At 37.4% G+C, this 17246-nt stretch overlaps 1 protein-coding gene across 3 annotated transcripts in view; it reads right to left on the reverse strand.

Moving 5' to 3' along the window:
* ZFAND3 (zinc finger AN1-type containing 3) overlaps positions 1 to 17246 on the reverse strand; it is a 150042-nt gene that overhangs the window by 54119 nt on the left and 78677 nt on the right. For all 3 annotated transcript variants that reach the window (XM_074579724.1, XM_074579725.1, XM_074579727.1), the window contains one exon: positions 2062 to 2241. In XM_074579724.1, coding sequence (XP_074435825.1) covers positions 2062 to 2241 — 180 coding nt within the window. The remainder of the gene's footprint in view (positions 1 to 2061; positions 2242 to 17246) is intronic.

Genomic DNA, 17246 nt, shown 5'->3' on the forward strand with positions numbered 1-17246 from the left:
ACGTCATCACACAGCACTGCAGAATACCAATCTTTGAAAAGCACAGCTGAAACGAGAGCAGTGCATGCTTTATAGAACTCGGTGCAAAATAAATAAATATTGCACAGAAAAAAGACACCCTGAAATTAAAATCAAACAGACATTTAAAGTTTGGGCATTCTTCATTACGGGACAAAATCTTCCATGCTGAGGCCATTATCCATCCGAAAAGCTCCATCTGCGTATAATTATTTCTGACAAATGATATTAAGCTTCATTAAAGAGGTAGTGGGGATGTGAGAGAAGACAGAGAGAGCTTAAGCTGTAAATAAATTTCTCCACCGTATTTCACTTAAAATCACCCCAGCAGGATGTCATAAAGAATTTTTTTTTAAAGGTAATATTTTCAAATGCTCTGCAGGGTGTGCGGTCTAATATCCATCACCTTCAGTATATGTTCACAAGCTTACAGCAATTCAGGATGAAGGACACTATTTAATTTCCTTCCCTCTTTCCCATCCCTCTAATCACCTTCCCACTTACCCCCAAGTCCTTCAGCCACAACAGAAACACTTTGTTGTAACCCAATTTAATTCTTAACTGAACAAATTTTCAGAAAACCGGACACGGTAAGCACTGGAGAAGCACCCTGTAACACCAAACTGCAGATCCTGGCTAATACGCCAGCAGAGGCGCTGAAGTCCCCTGCCCTGTGAAGGCCCAAATGGGCTGCTGAAACATAATGTTTTGCTGAATTGTCTAGGAAGGTTGTGTTAAGGCCTTGTTTTTTACAGGTTTCCCCTGAAGAAGCGCTGGACAGAAGGAAGAGATGATGGGTGGTCAGCAGCAACTGTGTATGCGAAGGAGAGACAAGAGTTACACGGCAAGTTCACTCTTATTACAAGAACTGGTATCAGAACACTCACATCTGAACTCTGCTGTATTTCTGACAATATTCTCACATACAGATACAAAGCAATAATTCAAGTTAAAAATTTTACTTTAGTTAGTCTAATAAACTACCACAATCCCAAAATGACACTTTGTGCTTTGCCTACAGCCAATCTGCGGAAGTAAAAATAATATATATGCAAAGTCTACATACCTGTAAACAGAATAAATACTTCAGCAAAACCATTCTATGCAAACAGTTAACACAACTGAAAACAAGTGTAGCATATCAAAGATTTTTTTAGTGTTAATGCTTTTTAAGCATTGTTATTTCCAGTAGTTGCCTCAATGTTCAAGAACCAGAGCAGCTCTGTAAGATTCCCTAACTAAAAAATGAGCATGTTTTTCTTGTAACGTGTATGTCTGATTACCAACCAAGAGGCACAACCAAACTCAGCTCAAGAAGGATTCTCTCCATCAACCATCATCCAAAATAAAAAGTTACAGCTGGAGGAAAATGAAACTACAAATTACCCAATTGAGCTTCAGTTGTAGAATGCAGATTTTAAAACTCCATATATTAGACATAGAACATATATATATAGGTTTAGAATAACTTAAAAGACGACTTTATCTCATTGTGTTTGCTAATCTTTAGCATCTTAGCTTACCTTCACGGAGAATTTTTGCCTTACAGAGTTCAATAAAAAAGAAAGATGGGTCATGAAAGAAGAGATGGATTACCACGTGAAACTTAAGTTTTATGCAAGTAAAACAAGCAGCAGTCTAGAGAAACGTGCATTACGGTCAGTGCTATTAATTGCAAATATTAAAATCCAAAAGCTTTTAAAGGAAAAAATTACAAGACATTGGTGTTTATCCTAGAATATATATATTAATTTACCAGAAATACATGAAAAAGTTTCTCAAAATGAGAGTGCCTCAAAATTGTAATTAAATTGTACACTGCCGTTCAAACAGCTCTAAAGTTAGTTAGAAACTCCTGTGACCCCTTTTAACTTGTTCTTCAGTTAAAGCCATCAATGTCTATTTTGTGAGTAACTTTTAACCTTTCCCTTTGCCCCAAAAGCCAGGCCATTTACTTCCAAGAGGAGTCAGTGAAACATAAGCCTGAGAAGAAAACAAAACGTTTATGCCTCCTTTGCTGTCACTTAGGACTTGTGCACTTACATTCCTCTTTGCTCGGTGAAGTTACATTCAGTTCTGTCAAAAGTTGCTGGTTGGAGTTAGCGGCCTGCGTGGTTAGAGAGGTATTGCTGTTGTCACTGTTCGTTTCTCCAGGGTACAAATCTGACTGGCTGTTGCTTGTGCTGGGAGTAGAGTCATCGTCTGGCTGCTTCTTCTGGAAATCTATCAAAACCAAGATTTCATACGTCATCCCACTTGCCCAGACTAATTGCCTGATGTTATGCAAAAAAACTGAGCATAACAAAAAGAACCCCAGAACACTACCAGAGGTATCATCATTTGTGTATCTCAGACAACACAAAGCAGCCTTCAAGTTTTTTATTTCAGATGTAAAGTATCTTAAAAGTTATTTGTTGCTCAAGAACAACAAACAATTTCAGAACTACACAAAGTTCTTGTTTCCCACAGCTGTTCCAGAGCATCCAAAGCTCACCACTGTGTATATGAGTGCAGAGCACATAGCATCATTTTAAAAACAGTTCACACAAAGCACGTGCAAAGCCATAAAGGAGTAAACATCAGATGAGGGAAGAACTAAGTCATGTAATACAAGTATAAAAAAATGTTACACTTCTCTAAAAACAATACTTCTCACTGCTGTTTTACAAAATCCCACCTGTAACAGTTATGGTGAAGCCAGTGTAGACAGCTAGGGTTCCAGGTTAGTGAGGAGGAGCTGGTGAGGGATTTGCATCACGCATTTGATGGGGGTTTGGTGTGTGTGTGGAGTGCCTCTGTGTGTTGGGGCTCCCCCCCGCCTTTCCTTCATTTACTCCAGCATTGGTGTTAAAAGTCGTTCATTGATCTATGACCATAGAGTTAGATACGGGAAGTAAATCACTACAATACATTAAAGCTATAGACTAATGATTTGGCTTCAAAGTTTTCCTTTTGGTCAGCAAGCACCAAGTCACACTAAGTCTCCAAACTGCCCCGATAGTCCAGATTCCACGTCTTCGATGCATGCCATCCTCAGGCTTACCTTGCCTCCAAACCAGATTCAGTTTGAGGTGAAATACTTATTTCCTTTTTACATGCAAATCCTCCCTCGTGGGCTTTCACAAACCCACAATCCTAATACCTGATTAATTACAAAATCAGTCTCAGTTCCTACCAGGTACACTACTGGATTTCAGTCCGGCACAGCTCTGCCACTGGATGCCCCCAGGGAACATCCCTCCCAGCCAAGTGGATTTTGGTCTGCTTAACATCCAGTTACTCTCACAATGCAAAGGCACCTCTTCCTCGTAAAGTGACAGCTGAAGATGAAGTGCACCACCTCTTGGTATCCCTAAACACATCTTTCTAAAAAATGACATACAAAGGCAGAATTTATTCATTACGCGAACACATAGATAAATCAGTATCGGTTGCTCATTACTATGTCATGACAGAGAGGAAAACAGAGCAGTCCATAAATATTTGCAGATGATGATGTCTTAGAAACACAAGTCATCAACATGACTCACTGGGATTAGGAAGCTCTACAGTCAAACAGTCCCTAAATGCTGATTTAGGATTTAAGCGATTTGCCAGAGAAATTAAACTTCTGCTGTGGAAGATTCAGCCAGGAGGCGGCAGACAGGAAATCATCCACCTCCACAACACCGCTCTGAAAAACCAGTGGGATGCTTTTTGTCAGGGATGAGTTACTGGACCCAGAAAGATGTCCTACTCAGGCCTCACTACTTGTCAACAAAGCTTCACCCAAGTTGGGCTCCTGGATATTATTAGTGTGTTCGAAGCAATGAAGAAAGCTTCAAGCACTTGGGATCGAAGCCACAGTCAGACAGCTGCAGCCATTGCAACTAGAGCCACACCTCCACCGAGGCCACAGTCCTGATGGAAGGGGAGCTCACAGATGGGGATGTTTTGGGAACCACCAGGCTATAAATAGCCAGTACAGAAAAATAAATGAAAATCTCACATGTTGCCTGCAAATACAAGGCGGCTACAGAGACTGTAAGTGTTCTATGTAAGATTGCATCCAAGGCAGCAGGCAGAAGCACAGCTGTGTTGTGTGCATGCATCAGAAATGGGAGCAACTCCATCCTTCAGGGAACAGAGCAAAAATAATGGTTCTGCTCAATACTATATGCCATGACAAATCTATAAAATGCATTAAAAAAGAAAGTGTGGACTTACAGAACAGCAACAGATACTAAGAAATATATTAAAATTCAGCAAGTTAAAAATTCTCAGCCAGTTATTTTTATTTTTTCTGCTACATAGCTGAAAATACTTTACTCGGGCCGCACTAGCTCAGTGTCATCCACAAAAGGCATTTACAACAAAATGTAAAACATTTTTACGAAATAGTCTGTATAATAAAAGTCCTTCCAGTCCTTTAATGATAGTATGTTAAGTACTAGTGCTACACTGTGTCTCCCAAAGCTGCAAGTTTAAGAGCGCATTGACCAGGGTGGGTTTTTTTTATTATTTTTCCCTGAAAAACTATTCACTTTTGCAACCTATTGATGAATTCTCCAGCTTCAAAGAGAGAGCATAAAAAGCTGTCAAAAACGGTCATTCAGTGACAGCATTTCCCAAGAAGCGGACTAGCGAAACAGTTCAGAGCTGTCACACAGCAGCAAAATCCAGCATGGCAGTTAAATGCTCTTTGCGTTCATGAATCCAGGACTTCGTGTTCAGAACCAACTTTTACTCAGGCTGCAAATCAATTAACTTTCAAAAAAGTCTTATCCTCCTCAGTTGTGTGGAACACGAGAATGTCTCCTCTCTCCCCTTTTTAACCACTTTTTCGCTGCAGACAAGAGCAATGGAGGAAAGCGTTGAGAGTGCTGATCTCAAGCACCAGAGACGTACTAACTCTAACTGAAGTTCTACTGCTTATTTACACTACAGCAAGTTATTAACAGTTGCCTTTGTAATGTGGTATCAACAGCAATACAGAACCTATGCAGTGACTATAGTTTGCATCATAAATTTGGCCTAAATTATCAACAGATTTCTGAAATGTTGCTTTATGATCTGTGGTCCAGTATTTACCCGGTACAAACACATACCTAATGACATACTGGATGAGCTGTATTGTATTTCTTCTGTGTATCACTGAATGGCCTTTGGCTTCGGTGAACCAGGACACTCATTAACACAAATAACTTGCAGATCACCTTCGTCTCCCCCCAAGCCCAATAAAAACTGGCAACAGTTACAGGAGAGCTGTGTCTGAATAAATCCAGTTAAGCCCTAACTGTTTAACAAATAAAACAAAACAAAAATACACACACAATACAGGCAACATCCTGGCAAGTTCTGAAGGGGAGGATTTATCCTGATTAAAATCAGAATGTAATTCTGTTGACAGAAGAATGACCTCTCCTAATAGTCTCAATGAGGAAAAAACAGAACAAGAGTTGGCAAGACATTAATCATTATTTCCAGAAGTTTCTATTTAACTAGAGATGCGTACAAACCACTTTCACTTAAATTAATTTTTTCCTTCATTTTTTAGTGGGACTTTCACTATGCTAGCAAAGCCAAATTGCACAATGACTGACCAAAATTCCATCTAATCTTTCCTAGTTAATGAAACGCGACTTTGTAACTTTTTACAGAACTTCAACTGGTACACAGGTTTAGCGGAAACAAACTTTCTCCATTTTTCAGAAAATATGTTTTCTTTTTCATCTCAACACTGTCCCCTTTTCTCCACTGCCTTTAGGTTTGCAGGTTTTTTTGCGGGATTTTTTTTGGTTGTGTTTTTTTTTGTTTGGTTTTGTTTTGTTTTTGGTGGTGGTGGTTGTGGGTTTGAGTTTTTTGTTTTGGTTGGGGTTTTTTTGTTTGGTTTTTGTTTTGTTGTGGGGTTTTTTATTTATTTATTTTTTATTTTTTTTTAAGTGCAAGATGTCCTGGTGTTAGTTACAAGATGCAGCCAGCACCAAAATAAGATGTGAAAATTAGCCATTCCCTGCATGGGGGAATAATAAAAGGAAAGATCTATCAAAAAAATACACGAAATACATCCAATAAACTATTACTGCATGGAAGAGAAGCTGCTAGTTGTAAGCAGCAACACTGCCAGCATTCTAGCTCCCAAATCCTTCTGCTTTCTTGAGTTTAAGGGTTGCACCCAGCATCTCAACTACCTGAGCAGGGGCAGAAATTCTCAGGTAAGGCTCTCATGCACTAAGAGTGACATTTTTGTTTTGTTAGTGAGGATTTCTTTATAAACTAAACAATGACTATGGACATACATAGACATGATACAAACTTTTCATATTCTATATATATCCAATGAATTCAAATAGTTTAGACTAAAAGAAAGCCAAGAAGCCAGATTTGTTTCCAGACTTCCAAAGACAAGTTGTTTTCCAAGACAATCTTTTGTCCATTTGTATTCACAATATAACATTGATGATGAAAGCCATTACCTTTACAGCTTCCGAATCTAACCCGTAAAACCAGAGGTGTCACACAAAAATCACGTCTTTTGCACAGGACCAAAACTCCTTCATACATTTGCCCTGTTACTGTTACCAGGTGTGGGTGAGCAACCAGAAAGAGCCTGTCTTCCTGATACATTCATTTCACCTGTTACCTCAAGATCGAACTAACAAATATTGAGAACATCCAACCTTTTCCCAGTTCTGTGACACAAAAAACCCAGACAGTCCCAACTCCAGTATTTAGTTAACTTTAGCCATCAATATCCAACAAAATACCTATGTAAATATTAAATCCTCAACTTTTGCTTAACTCAAAGGGGTCTGTAACTAAGCAGGAAACAATCCTTCAGCTTCTGATAGGTAACTTCCGTGATTACAATCAGTTGAAATTTGATGTAAAAGCAAATTACAAGCAATATCAGCTCGTCATATAGCATTTTCTTCTCTAAAAAGACAGGCACGTCAAAATATTACATGAAATGACTTAATATAAGCCGGAGCTTTTTCTCATTTGCACTCAAGCTATGGTATAGGAAATCATAAAATTTAGGAAACTCCCAAGGGTCTTAAGTTTAAGCTGTCCTTTTGACTTATTTTAAGGGTCAAGGTTACAAACACTTTCTATTCGCTGGTCTATAACACATGTTTTCATTAATAAGAAATGGGTTCATTCAAATAAATTATGGATGTTGCAAGAAGCGTCAGAGTAAACAGCATGCTAACAGGACAAAATTAGAGTCTTTATGGTAATTATTTTAGTTGACAGGCAATATTACACCCCTTCTCTATTCTTCAGTCCTACAGCTCCCATAACTTAGCAGTGGGAACTAGCCAAAAAGTTACTTGGAGAGTGTTTGCTTCTTACACTGCATTAAATGTTCAATCTGCACATTTTTTATTACCAGAGGATCTTGTTCTTTCACAGAGCATAAATTAATGCGTGTCACATCAAATGTCTACTAGTCCATTAGTAGCCCTACATACACAATAAGCTTTTACCTTACTCTGCCCTAACCAGAAAACAGTTCCACACTTAGAAGAAAATGCATTTTGAAAGTACTCTCGGGGAAGTAACACAAATATTATGACATTGAAACTGCCACAGTGAAATGTTTAAGTTATTGCATAACTTCATTTTTTTCTTCATGTACCTGGAAAAACTGTTCATACAGGACCATGGAATAGCATTGCATTCCTAATTTACTTATTTATTGAGAACTCTTCACTGGACTTTTCTGGTTCATAGCTTACTGAAGGCATTTCATGTGTCATTCACATTCAACTACATTTTGCATAATAAATTAGTGTGAAATGGATAAAACCTTTCCTATAAGTACATATCTGAATGCAATCTAAAGCTCCAATAACTGACTGGCAATAAAATTCCACTTAGGAGGAGAAGATACTTTTTTTTTTTTTCTTTTTAAATAACACACAGGGAGAAAGATGCACTATCCCACTTGCGGAACAAACACCGAGACCCTGCCCTAAGGGGAATACACCATAAAAATTGCACAAGCATTTGTATTAGGAGACGACAACCAAAGTCATAAAACGCAATCAGAGGTAAGTACTGTACAAAATCATATTAATAAATATATAAACAATATATTTTAAAATATATAAACAATATCCTTTTATATATAAGTTATATATTTCTTAATACATCCACAATAGTAACAGCAACAATAGGTGGATGAATTGAAAATTAGACTGGAGAGTAGGAAATAACTATCACAGTATATTCTTGTATGAGCTATCAGCAGAGCTCATCACTTTCACAGTTAAGCATAAAGTACAGGGAGAATTAATAAACCAGGAAAAATATTAGAAAGATTATTTTCTATACAACTGAACTTTATTTAGAATTGTGAGCACATGTGGTACAGGAAAGCTATTCAGCTCTTGGGGGTTTTATTAATAAATACAACTTTTTCATCTTTTCTTCATATTTCTGAAAAGATGAAATGAGTTGTTTATGCTCGGTTATCCTTCATGATTGCTATATTTTTTTTAAATGGCAGCACATTATTAGTAAGAATTTCAAATAACATTGTGATTTGCATGTTGCATATACTGAGCTTTTCATATACATTTCATTTTCTTTTCAAGTAAGCAGTAAAAACACTGGAAAACGGGCAAAATAAACATAAAAAGTAATAAAGAAAGCTGGATGTGCAAGGGCGGTAACCAGACAGTGAGAACATGGCTGCAATTACCTCTATATATCATTCAGGAATTAGGATCAAGTCATATAATAAGACCATCATATTTGTAAAATAACTGGGATGTTTAACATGATCAAGTTTTGGGGTTTGTTTTTGGTGGGGTATTTTTTTGGGCTTGGATTGGGTTTTGGGGTTTTTTTGGGTTGGGTTTTTTTTTTTTCCAGGAAGTCTGATGACATTGTGTTTTGAGGTGTTTTTCTCTCAAAAAAAGACACGCCTTGCTTAAAGGTGACATTCTGTAACAGCTCGTCTTTCTCCTGGCTCTATAAATGATTCTCCCCCAAAGCCACACAGGAAGCCCCAGATTCGACTACCAGATTTTGCGGATTACTTAGTAAGAAAATTCATGAGTAACTAATAAACAAAGGCTAGCAAGACAACAAGCATAACGTTATTACAGATGATCTTCAACTTAAGATCCAGGTCATTAATAAATATATACGCAGATACATTTTTAAGAAGAGAAATGCAGTTTTGTATAAGAGTGAGAAGAATCTGTATTAATCAGACTTACAACACCATACGACTGCCATGAAAAAAGTTGCCATTTTTACAGTACATGATCCCACCATTTCTAAAGTACTTGTGACATCCTGAATTGATGAAAAAGGAATTTCATTATCATCTATGAAAGTATCCTCTGACAGCAGCTTCCCCACAGAGCAAACACTTCTTGCTCTGCCTGATAGCAACAATTTGCTTACCATAGCTATTTCAACACTGACCAGGAACAAGGTCACTGAAACCTCCTGTAAATAACATTTTAAAAACCCTTGTGTCACATTTCCTTTTGTTACATGAAGTAGCGTACTTAGATTATTTCAACTAAAATTTCCTTATTCCATAAAACTCACCAACATAAAGAATAAATATTCTTGCCTGCCATCACAGGATCCAAAGTACTGAAGCTACGAAGAGTTAACTACTATTTTAACAGTCCACTTGAAATTTCCTGTTACAGAATCCCTCAGGTCTGCAGTTAGCATTCATACTGTAGTGCATTGCAGAGCATGTACGGTAAGAAAGTACTATATAAAGGTACTATTACATTGCAAAACCTAAAGCCAATGAGGGGATAGCTATATAGCACCTGCATCTGACAGTGGAACTAGGAAATTAAGACAATTTATTACCCAACTAATTGAGACTGTATGGATTCTTGAATCCATATCAAAAGATATTAATAATAATTCAATTCAAGGGGGAAGCATGAACTTTAAATTAATTGTGGAAAACAACACGACCGCTCCTTGATCATGACCGCAAGAAATACTTTATTTTTCAATGAGATGTAGAGTGGGGACTCATTAGGAAGAACATCTACCAAGTAAAACACCTTGTAGTAAACAAGTAAACATCTACCAAGTAAAACATCTACTAGTAAAACACCAACCGAGTGGGTAGCTTGCCATGGACTCTTACATGCTGCCGCTGCAAAAGATGGCAATGACAATCATTTGACCAACTAGCGAGAAACAAGAAAAGAAACTTCAGTACCCAACACCCAGGAAAAGTAAATTGATATAAGGTTAAGGAATGAGTCTGTAAATCTAATTGGTTGCAGCTATTTGAAGGGTCCATTTGGCACTTAAGGAGAGCAATCATTTAACGTGATCTGAGGGTAATACAGCAGTTGAGATATAACAGAATAAATATAGGAGAGTTCAAAAAAAAAAAAAAAGTACCTGGGGAATACATCTAAGCAGCTGTGATCTATAGAATTTATTCTCAAAGACGACTTGGAAAACATGTAACACGAGCATTTAAAAATGGACAACACAAAATTCTAGAAAATACTCAAAAAGTGTAAGTTCGGAATTGATTAAGAGCAGCACACAACATATAAAAAACACTCCCCTAAACTTCTGTATCTCTACCCCTAGAATTCTTTTAGTACTAGTACCCCTTTATGAAGCAAAACAAATTAATAAGAAATGCCCCATTTTAAATTAAATTCAGAGTGATGATACATCAAAACCTATGCACAGAAAGGGGGAGAAATATTCATTTTGATTAAAATAATCTGATCCATAAACCCATAACCCAAGCACTTTGCAACAACAGCGAGTCATATGAAATAAACTAATGAAATGAACTTCTCGAGGTGCTTTTGTAATAAATGAGAGATCTTGAAAATGGGACTATTAACTGATAGAAATAGAATTTAATTACCATTTATATTTATTCTGGACCTTCATTCACCAGGCACATAGGAACTAACATTGTTTTAATAAAAGAAATGTTTCAATTAGCTTTTCTTGTCCTGGAGCTATCTTTTAAGTCACCTTATCATGCCCTTTCCAATACCTAGAGAGAACCCTCCAATTTCAAAACACACGTCTATTATTTCTTAATTAATTCCTCCAGTCTAATTTACGTGGTTCCAATTAAAGTGAACATTTGCCTCATTTTCTGTCAATAATAGTCACATTTATAGTTTAAGCATTCCCAAATATTTGACTATACTATAAAATACCAGGATTTTCACAGGGGATAAAAGGCCTCTACAGTAAATTAAACCTTTCTAGTGCTAAGCCACAAACCCCTCATCAGTTCTATCTCCCTCAACTCCAGTTAAGGTGCCTGAAAAACTACCATTACAGAAACTCTCAAAACGTCCCTCAGAATTACTCATTTATCAGACTCTTTTTCCCCAATCTCCTTTAAATAGCCAAGAGGCAGAGCTGAAGACCATTACGGAAGAGAAGGGAGAGCAGGCACTCTCATTTCCCGGCATCACTTCCCCACAGCCAACCCAACCCTTTGAAATGGGTGCCTATGAAGAAGACTTAGTATTTTATCATTATTTAGGTTTTACCACCAAAGCAATGAATGGCAAGACGAAGTATAAGGGGTGAGCTTCTTCCCATTCTTCTCAACCTTTCTGGACTCTGATGCTACTTGTTGTAATTAATACCTGCCTTTCACATGCAGTAGCTAGAGAAAAATGTGGAGTGGAAACTCCAGGTCTGACAGTCCTCAGTTGTGCGGGTAAAAACTTTGTAATGGTTGGAGTTTATACTAGCAATTTGTGACTGCGATAATCTACAATAATATGAAAAAAACCCAGGCCATATTTTAATCACACAAGTGAGAAAGCTCACTGGAAACTCATTTGCGCCTTAGCTTCAAGCTCCACATTTCACCAGCTTCCCAAAGGAGTCCAGGAGCTTACGGGAGTAGCTGCGCTCTCCCACTTACCATCCCCTCCATCCTATTCTGTAATCGCACAGAAATGCGGGAGAGCACAGTGTTCAACCTGCCAACAAAACAACCGCACAAGTTCAAAGACCAAGGAAAGGAAAGTTGATCTAGATTTATGAATCCAAAAGGCCAAACGCAGCAAACTCTTCCCAGATGTGGCTGTTGCAAACCACTGTGTTACATTAAATTCTGACTATGGAACTCTATGGCTCAGAAACCCAACCCCAATTTAAGCACCTCTTGCTTATTTTCAGCAAGCTTGAAATACATAGATTTCTTTTCCAGTCTTTTAGGAACAAAAATATGAATATGCGCAGATATCAAAGAACTGCCTACATAAAATAAACATTGCTTAGGCATCTCTGTAAGCAACAAAACATGCTGAAGTTTCAAATTAATAAAACCTTTTTTTTTTATTCCTACTTATTAAAATTGTCTTCTAGAAGAAGATAGTAGAAATGTTGAATTCAAGTCAATGACAACATGCATTTCCATTATTAGCCAATTAATCCCAAAGAAAATAGCTGAAGCACATCTCAAAATTTGAAATCAGTATAAAATGTCTGCAAAAACAAGTCATCTAGTGAGTTCATATCTAAAGCTTATGGATTTTTTAAATGTTTTTTTCTTACAGATGCTGACTATTTCAATATTCAGATGCTTCTCTGGTTTCTTGATATTAAAAGAAGTGTAGAAAAAGAAAAGGAATAGTCTCCTCAGAATGATGCATTCGTGTCCCCCCAGTGGAAAAGGCGGATAAATACGCTTTTCCTCAATTCACTTATTTTTATATAGCAAATACATGAGAACTTAAAGCATTCCTTATGATGAGGAAGTGATCCTTCTGCCTGTCAGTGCTGGAAGATCGCTGCTGAAACTGGCTAGAACACGCAGTCTTGTGTATGTCTTAATATGGAAATAGAGAAAAAGTGCAATAAAGAAAAAAAAGCATGAGAAGAAAGTGGCCCTTTTGCTTCTTATATCCATGATTTATGATTTGATGTGATCTGACTTCTTGTGCTACCACTTGAAAGCTACTGGAGATGAGAAAACCAGCCTTTCACCAGTGCTGTTCCAGAGCTCTGGGTTGCAAATGCATGTTATTGGGCACAACAGATCTGGAATCCCTTAAACAGAAGTCTTTACTAGCAAAGCATAAAGCTCTAAATCAAAGCAGCTATGTGCTAACCTTGAACAATACATTAATTAAATGCTGGTAATGTTGGGATCCTGCACATGAAAACAGATTCTGTGGCCAGTCCTCCATGTTCCAAGTTTTGTTTCTACGAGTTTAACAGTGTCACAGCCACAGAATTAGGACTCCAACTCAGGGAAAGGCCCCAGCTGTTTCTCTTTTCATCTAGAGCCTTAGAGAAGATTTACAAGGTTGCGCAGGTTCTTCTATAAATGACATACAAAAAAAGCAAAAACTAAAAAAACCAAACTATTTTGAGTGTTCGACCTGGGAAGCTAGCCGGGGGAGAAGAGCGGTTTTCATTATGCTCTGAAAGAACAACAGGAAAAAAGTCATCCTAAAATGCTTACTAAATAGAAAGGAAAACAAGGATGAAAAATGTTATTCTCACACATTCAGCTAGTTTGTTACACTTTCTGAAGTGCAATGGCCATGAAACGCAAGGAACTAAAATATGCTTTCAAGAAGCTTTGAAAGCACCCTTTCAAGCATTCATTGTTATGTCTAAACAGAGCTAGAAATAACAGTTACATAGCTTCTTCAAGGGCTCGTATTCTATAGATTGACAGATTGAACCCATCCCTGGAAAGCTTACAGAGAAAAATCTTAGAAATTATCTGTTTCTTGTCATTAATAAACTACAAGATAACCAGTTAACAACAACCTTTCTCCTCCAGTTAGCGTGCCTAATTGTGTTTCAAGTACAAGTAATTACAGGCATTACTTTGGAAACTAACTGAGGACTAGCATGTAAAACTCAGATCAAACAGCTAAATACGAATAAACTAAAGGATGAATAAACTTTCAGAAAGAGCTGAATGATTGCTAGAAGCTATTAGCTGTCTGCTGCATGCTGTTCCGATTACCTGCTTAAAGCACAAACATCCATAGAGCCTATACTTACAGCCCAGCAAAAATGGCAAAATGCAAGCGATCCCAGAAGCAAAAAGGGAGGGTAGCAGAAAAATTTAATTAACTGACAAGCTCAGAATAAACCGGGTCAAGCAGCCCAACCCTCCCCCATCATGCTCAAAGAGCTAGAATGGCAGGAAACCCTATATGCAATTCATTTATCTTTAAAAAAAAGTTCTACTAGTTCTTCAGGAGCAGTCTGAGAGACAGCCCCCACCATGAAGTTTCCAGTTCAGTGTGTGACACAGCAGATTAAACTATGTAATGTCTACCACCAGAGGGAGGTGTTCTATTATAATGCATTTTCCAAAAAATTCCTTCCCTGCACATTGATTTCTATTCTATTAATAATCGTCATCAGTAGGGAACAAGCTTCCTTTTTTTCTGTAAAGACGCTTTGAAGAGTCTCGTTACATATATCCACTTTAGACTAATTACTGCTATGGCAAATCTGATTCTTCTATTTAACAGAAGCAATTTGGTAACTCTAATCCATCATTTCCATCTCAAACAATCAACAAAAACCCTGCTTATCCTCTCTTTCCGACCCATAACACAAAAACAATAGAAATGCTCTTCTTCCATATGACTGGGGACCATTACAGCATTTTTTCCAAAGCAGAAACAACTACTACTTTCTTCAGAGGGGAGAAAGGAAAAAAAAAAAAAAGTGTGAAGTGGCATCACCTTGCTATGAATCAGTTCAGCAAATCATCAAACTTGAAAGATATATAAATGAAATAGGAGAATAAGAGAGAGTTGCAGAAGCAAAACTCATGTAATTTTATCTTTGGTAAATTCTGCTGTATAAATTTGTGGGAATAACCAGTAGCACAGTTTCCTAAAAGACAAAGGAGCGGAGCCAACAAAGTCTAACTGCAAGCATTGAACTTGTGCACAAGTGTGGGTGGACAGAGGCAGACACCCCTGGAAAAAGATTCAGAGTGCCTACACGAGGAGAAAAAACTGCTACAATACAAAGTGCCTAAATCGCTCTCTTGAAATACTTGCCTTTATTGACTACAGTGGGCAACTCAATTATGCATGGGGGGAAAAAAATATCCCACAACCCAGCCATCTTGCTTTACAACAGTTCCACCTATTTGGCACAAGCAAGGAATAAAACCAACCCCTTTGTGTTTGAAAAACGTGAGTTATATGCTTCCTACAGAGCTGAACAGCTAATACCTGCAAGACTCAAACCAACAGCAAATAAAAATACAGATGAAAAAGAATGCATTAGGTTTTCTTGTGCGTATCACTTCAAATACAGGGTTACAGCAGCTCCAGTCTTCAGGAAAAGAAACCCGTCATCCACTGCATTGGATATTTCTAATTAAAGTCTGCAAGTTCTTCAATATGTGAACGTTAGATGGTAGCTTTTATCAGGAGATTCTCCAATGCTAAATCTGATCTTGCTGGAGAAGCAGAGATGTACATAATAAAAAAAGGGGAGTAAAGCTTTCCCTTTTAAATGGGTTTTGCTTGGAAACAGCGACAGTAAATCTAACAGGTAATACTCTGTGGCTGACTTTCCACTGTTCTTCCTCATCTAAAATGCTGTAAGGTAATATTTTAATGCTGCCTAATTGTCTGTACATTAAAATATCTCTGAGGCAAAAAACTTCATAAGTTGTTCTTCTGAAGGATGGATTTTATTCTCATAATCATACAAGTAAGCCCATAGTGACACATATAACACCAGATACATTTTCATGCCTATATATAAAATAAACTTCAACAAATGAAATATATTTAGTGCAGGCCAAAATGGAAGAAAAAGGAATTTTTTTTCTATATGGGAAAGGAACACTAGAAGCATTACTTTTATTCATACCACAGGTTTGGATTACCTCTAGAAATACTACTTCTACACAAAGATTTTTAGTATGTTTATTCAAATGAGCTGCACTAGATACTGAAAAAGTCAACTTTAGGGAACATTTCTCTTTCTCTTACTTGTCCAAGGTGTCTGTAAACATTAATACATTCAGGTTCGCGGCAAACAATACTGGCAGCTCAACTAAAAACAGAAGTAAAATGAAGGTATTTCAGGTGATTACATCACTCCACAGCCTAACATTTGAGGTTTTTTTCCTAGAACGAAAGTCCAAGTTGATGCACTTTTTCTGCAAGCTTTTAACTTACAAATTAATTTGTAGACTTGCATGCTAACTGCAGTGATATTCCACAGGAACTCAAAATTTGAACCTTAAATCTTGCTTCATAAAGGCAAGACTTCTGCAGGTCTCCTGCACTTGACTTCATAAAGGCCCAAGAGCGTTTCTGGTTTTGCCCTGTCTTTTTCCTGCCAAATTCAGCAATGACTAAGAACACATTAGCACTACAAACACCATGATATGAAACCCATGTACTCAATTCCATCAGCATACTCCCTTACTAATTAATTTGTGACCTCCGCAACACACTCCAGGACTTCAGTCTACAATCTCCTCCAGTTCCCTGTTCAGAACGTAATTCAATCTTGACTGCAACACTGGTCTGGCTTCCTGCATTTTTCTTCATTTCCAAGTTCCCCAGGCTATATTAGAACGTGTCGGCTGCATCTGGGATAAACAGTGTGATTACAGAAGCTCAACTTTCAATTACAAGATTTCAATACCTCATATTTAATTTTAGGAAGAACACTCATTTTTATATTTTGCAGACATTTACACTAACAGCTGTGCTACTTCTGCTTTGCCTAGTCTGTCCCGAGTCAAATTCTGCTTTATTAAATTACAAACAAACTGAGTTCTGGTTGTGATGCTGCTTGAAATAGTAGATTTAAATTTGCATATTTAAAAGAATTTTTGAAAAATAAAGACAAATAAATCAGTGCCTCCAAAGAGACCATAGTGGCAGATGTGACAGACAAAAACCCAAGCTTCTGTAGTATGTTCAACTGGATTATTTCAAGCTGCTTTATACTGAACTTTACACCAGAGTGAAAAATGTCTCATCTAATATGTCTGAAGGTAAAGTTTGTGTTTATTGTTGAGTGATCTTTTCAGTATTTGCAAATACACTTGCAGTGCTGTTAGTTACATTTTCATAACCATTTTGTAAGGGTATCCAACTGCTTTTAGAGATAGGGAAAAGCTGTGCATGAAGAAAATTAAGCCACTTGCCCAATTTCATGCTGGAGATGCATGACAAAGTCAGGAAGCCTACATTCATTTCAAGTTTAGGAGGGTTTTTTTGGTGGCTATTTTTAGA

The sequence above is a fragment of the Larus michahellis genome, chromosome 3, assembly GCF_964199755.1.
Source record: "Larus michahellis chromosome 3, bLarMic1.1, whole genome shotgun sequence".
Classification (NCBI taxonomy): Eukaryota; Metazoa; Chordata; class Aves; order Charadriiformes; family Laridae; genus Larus; species Larus michahellis.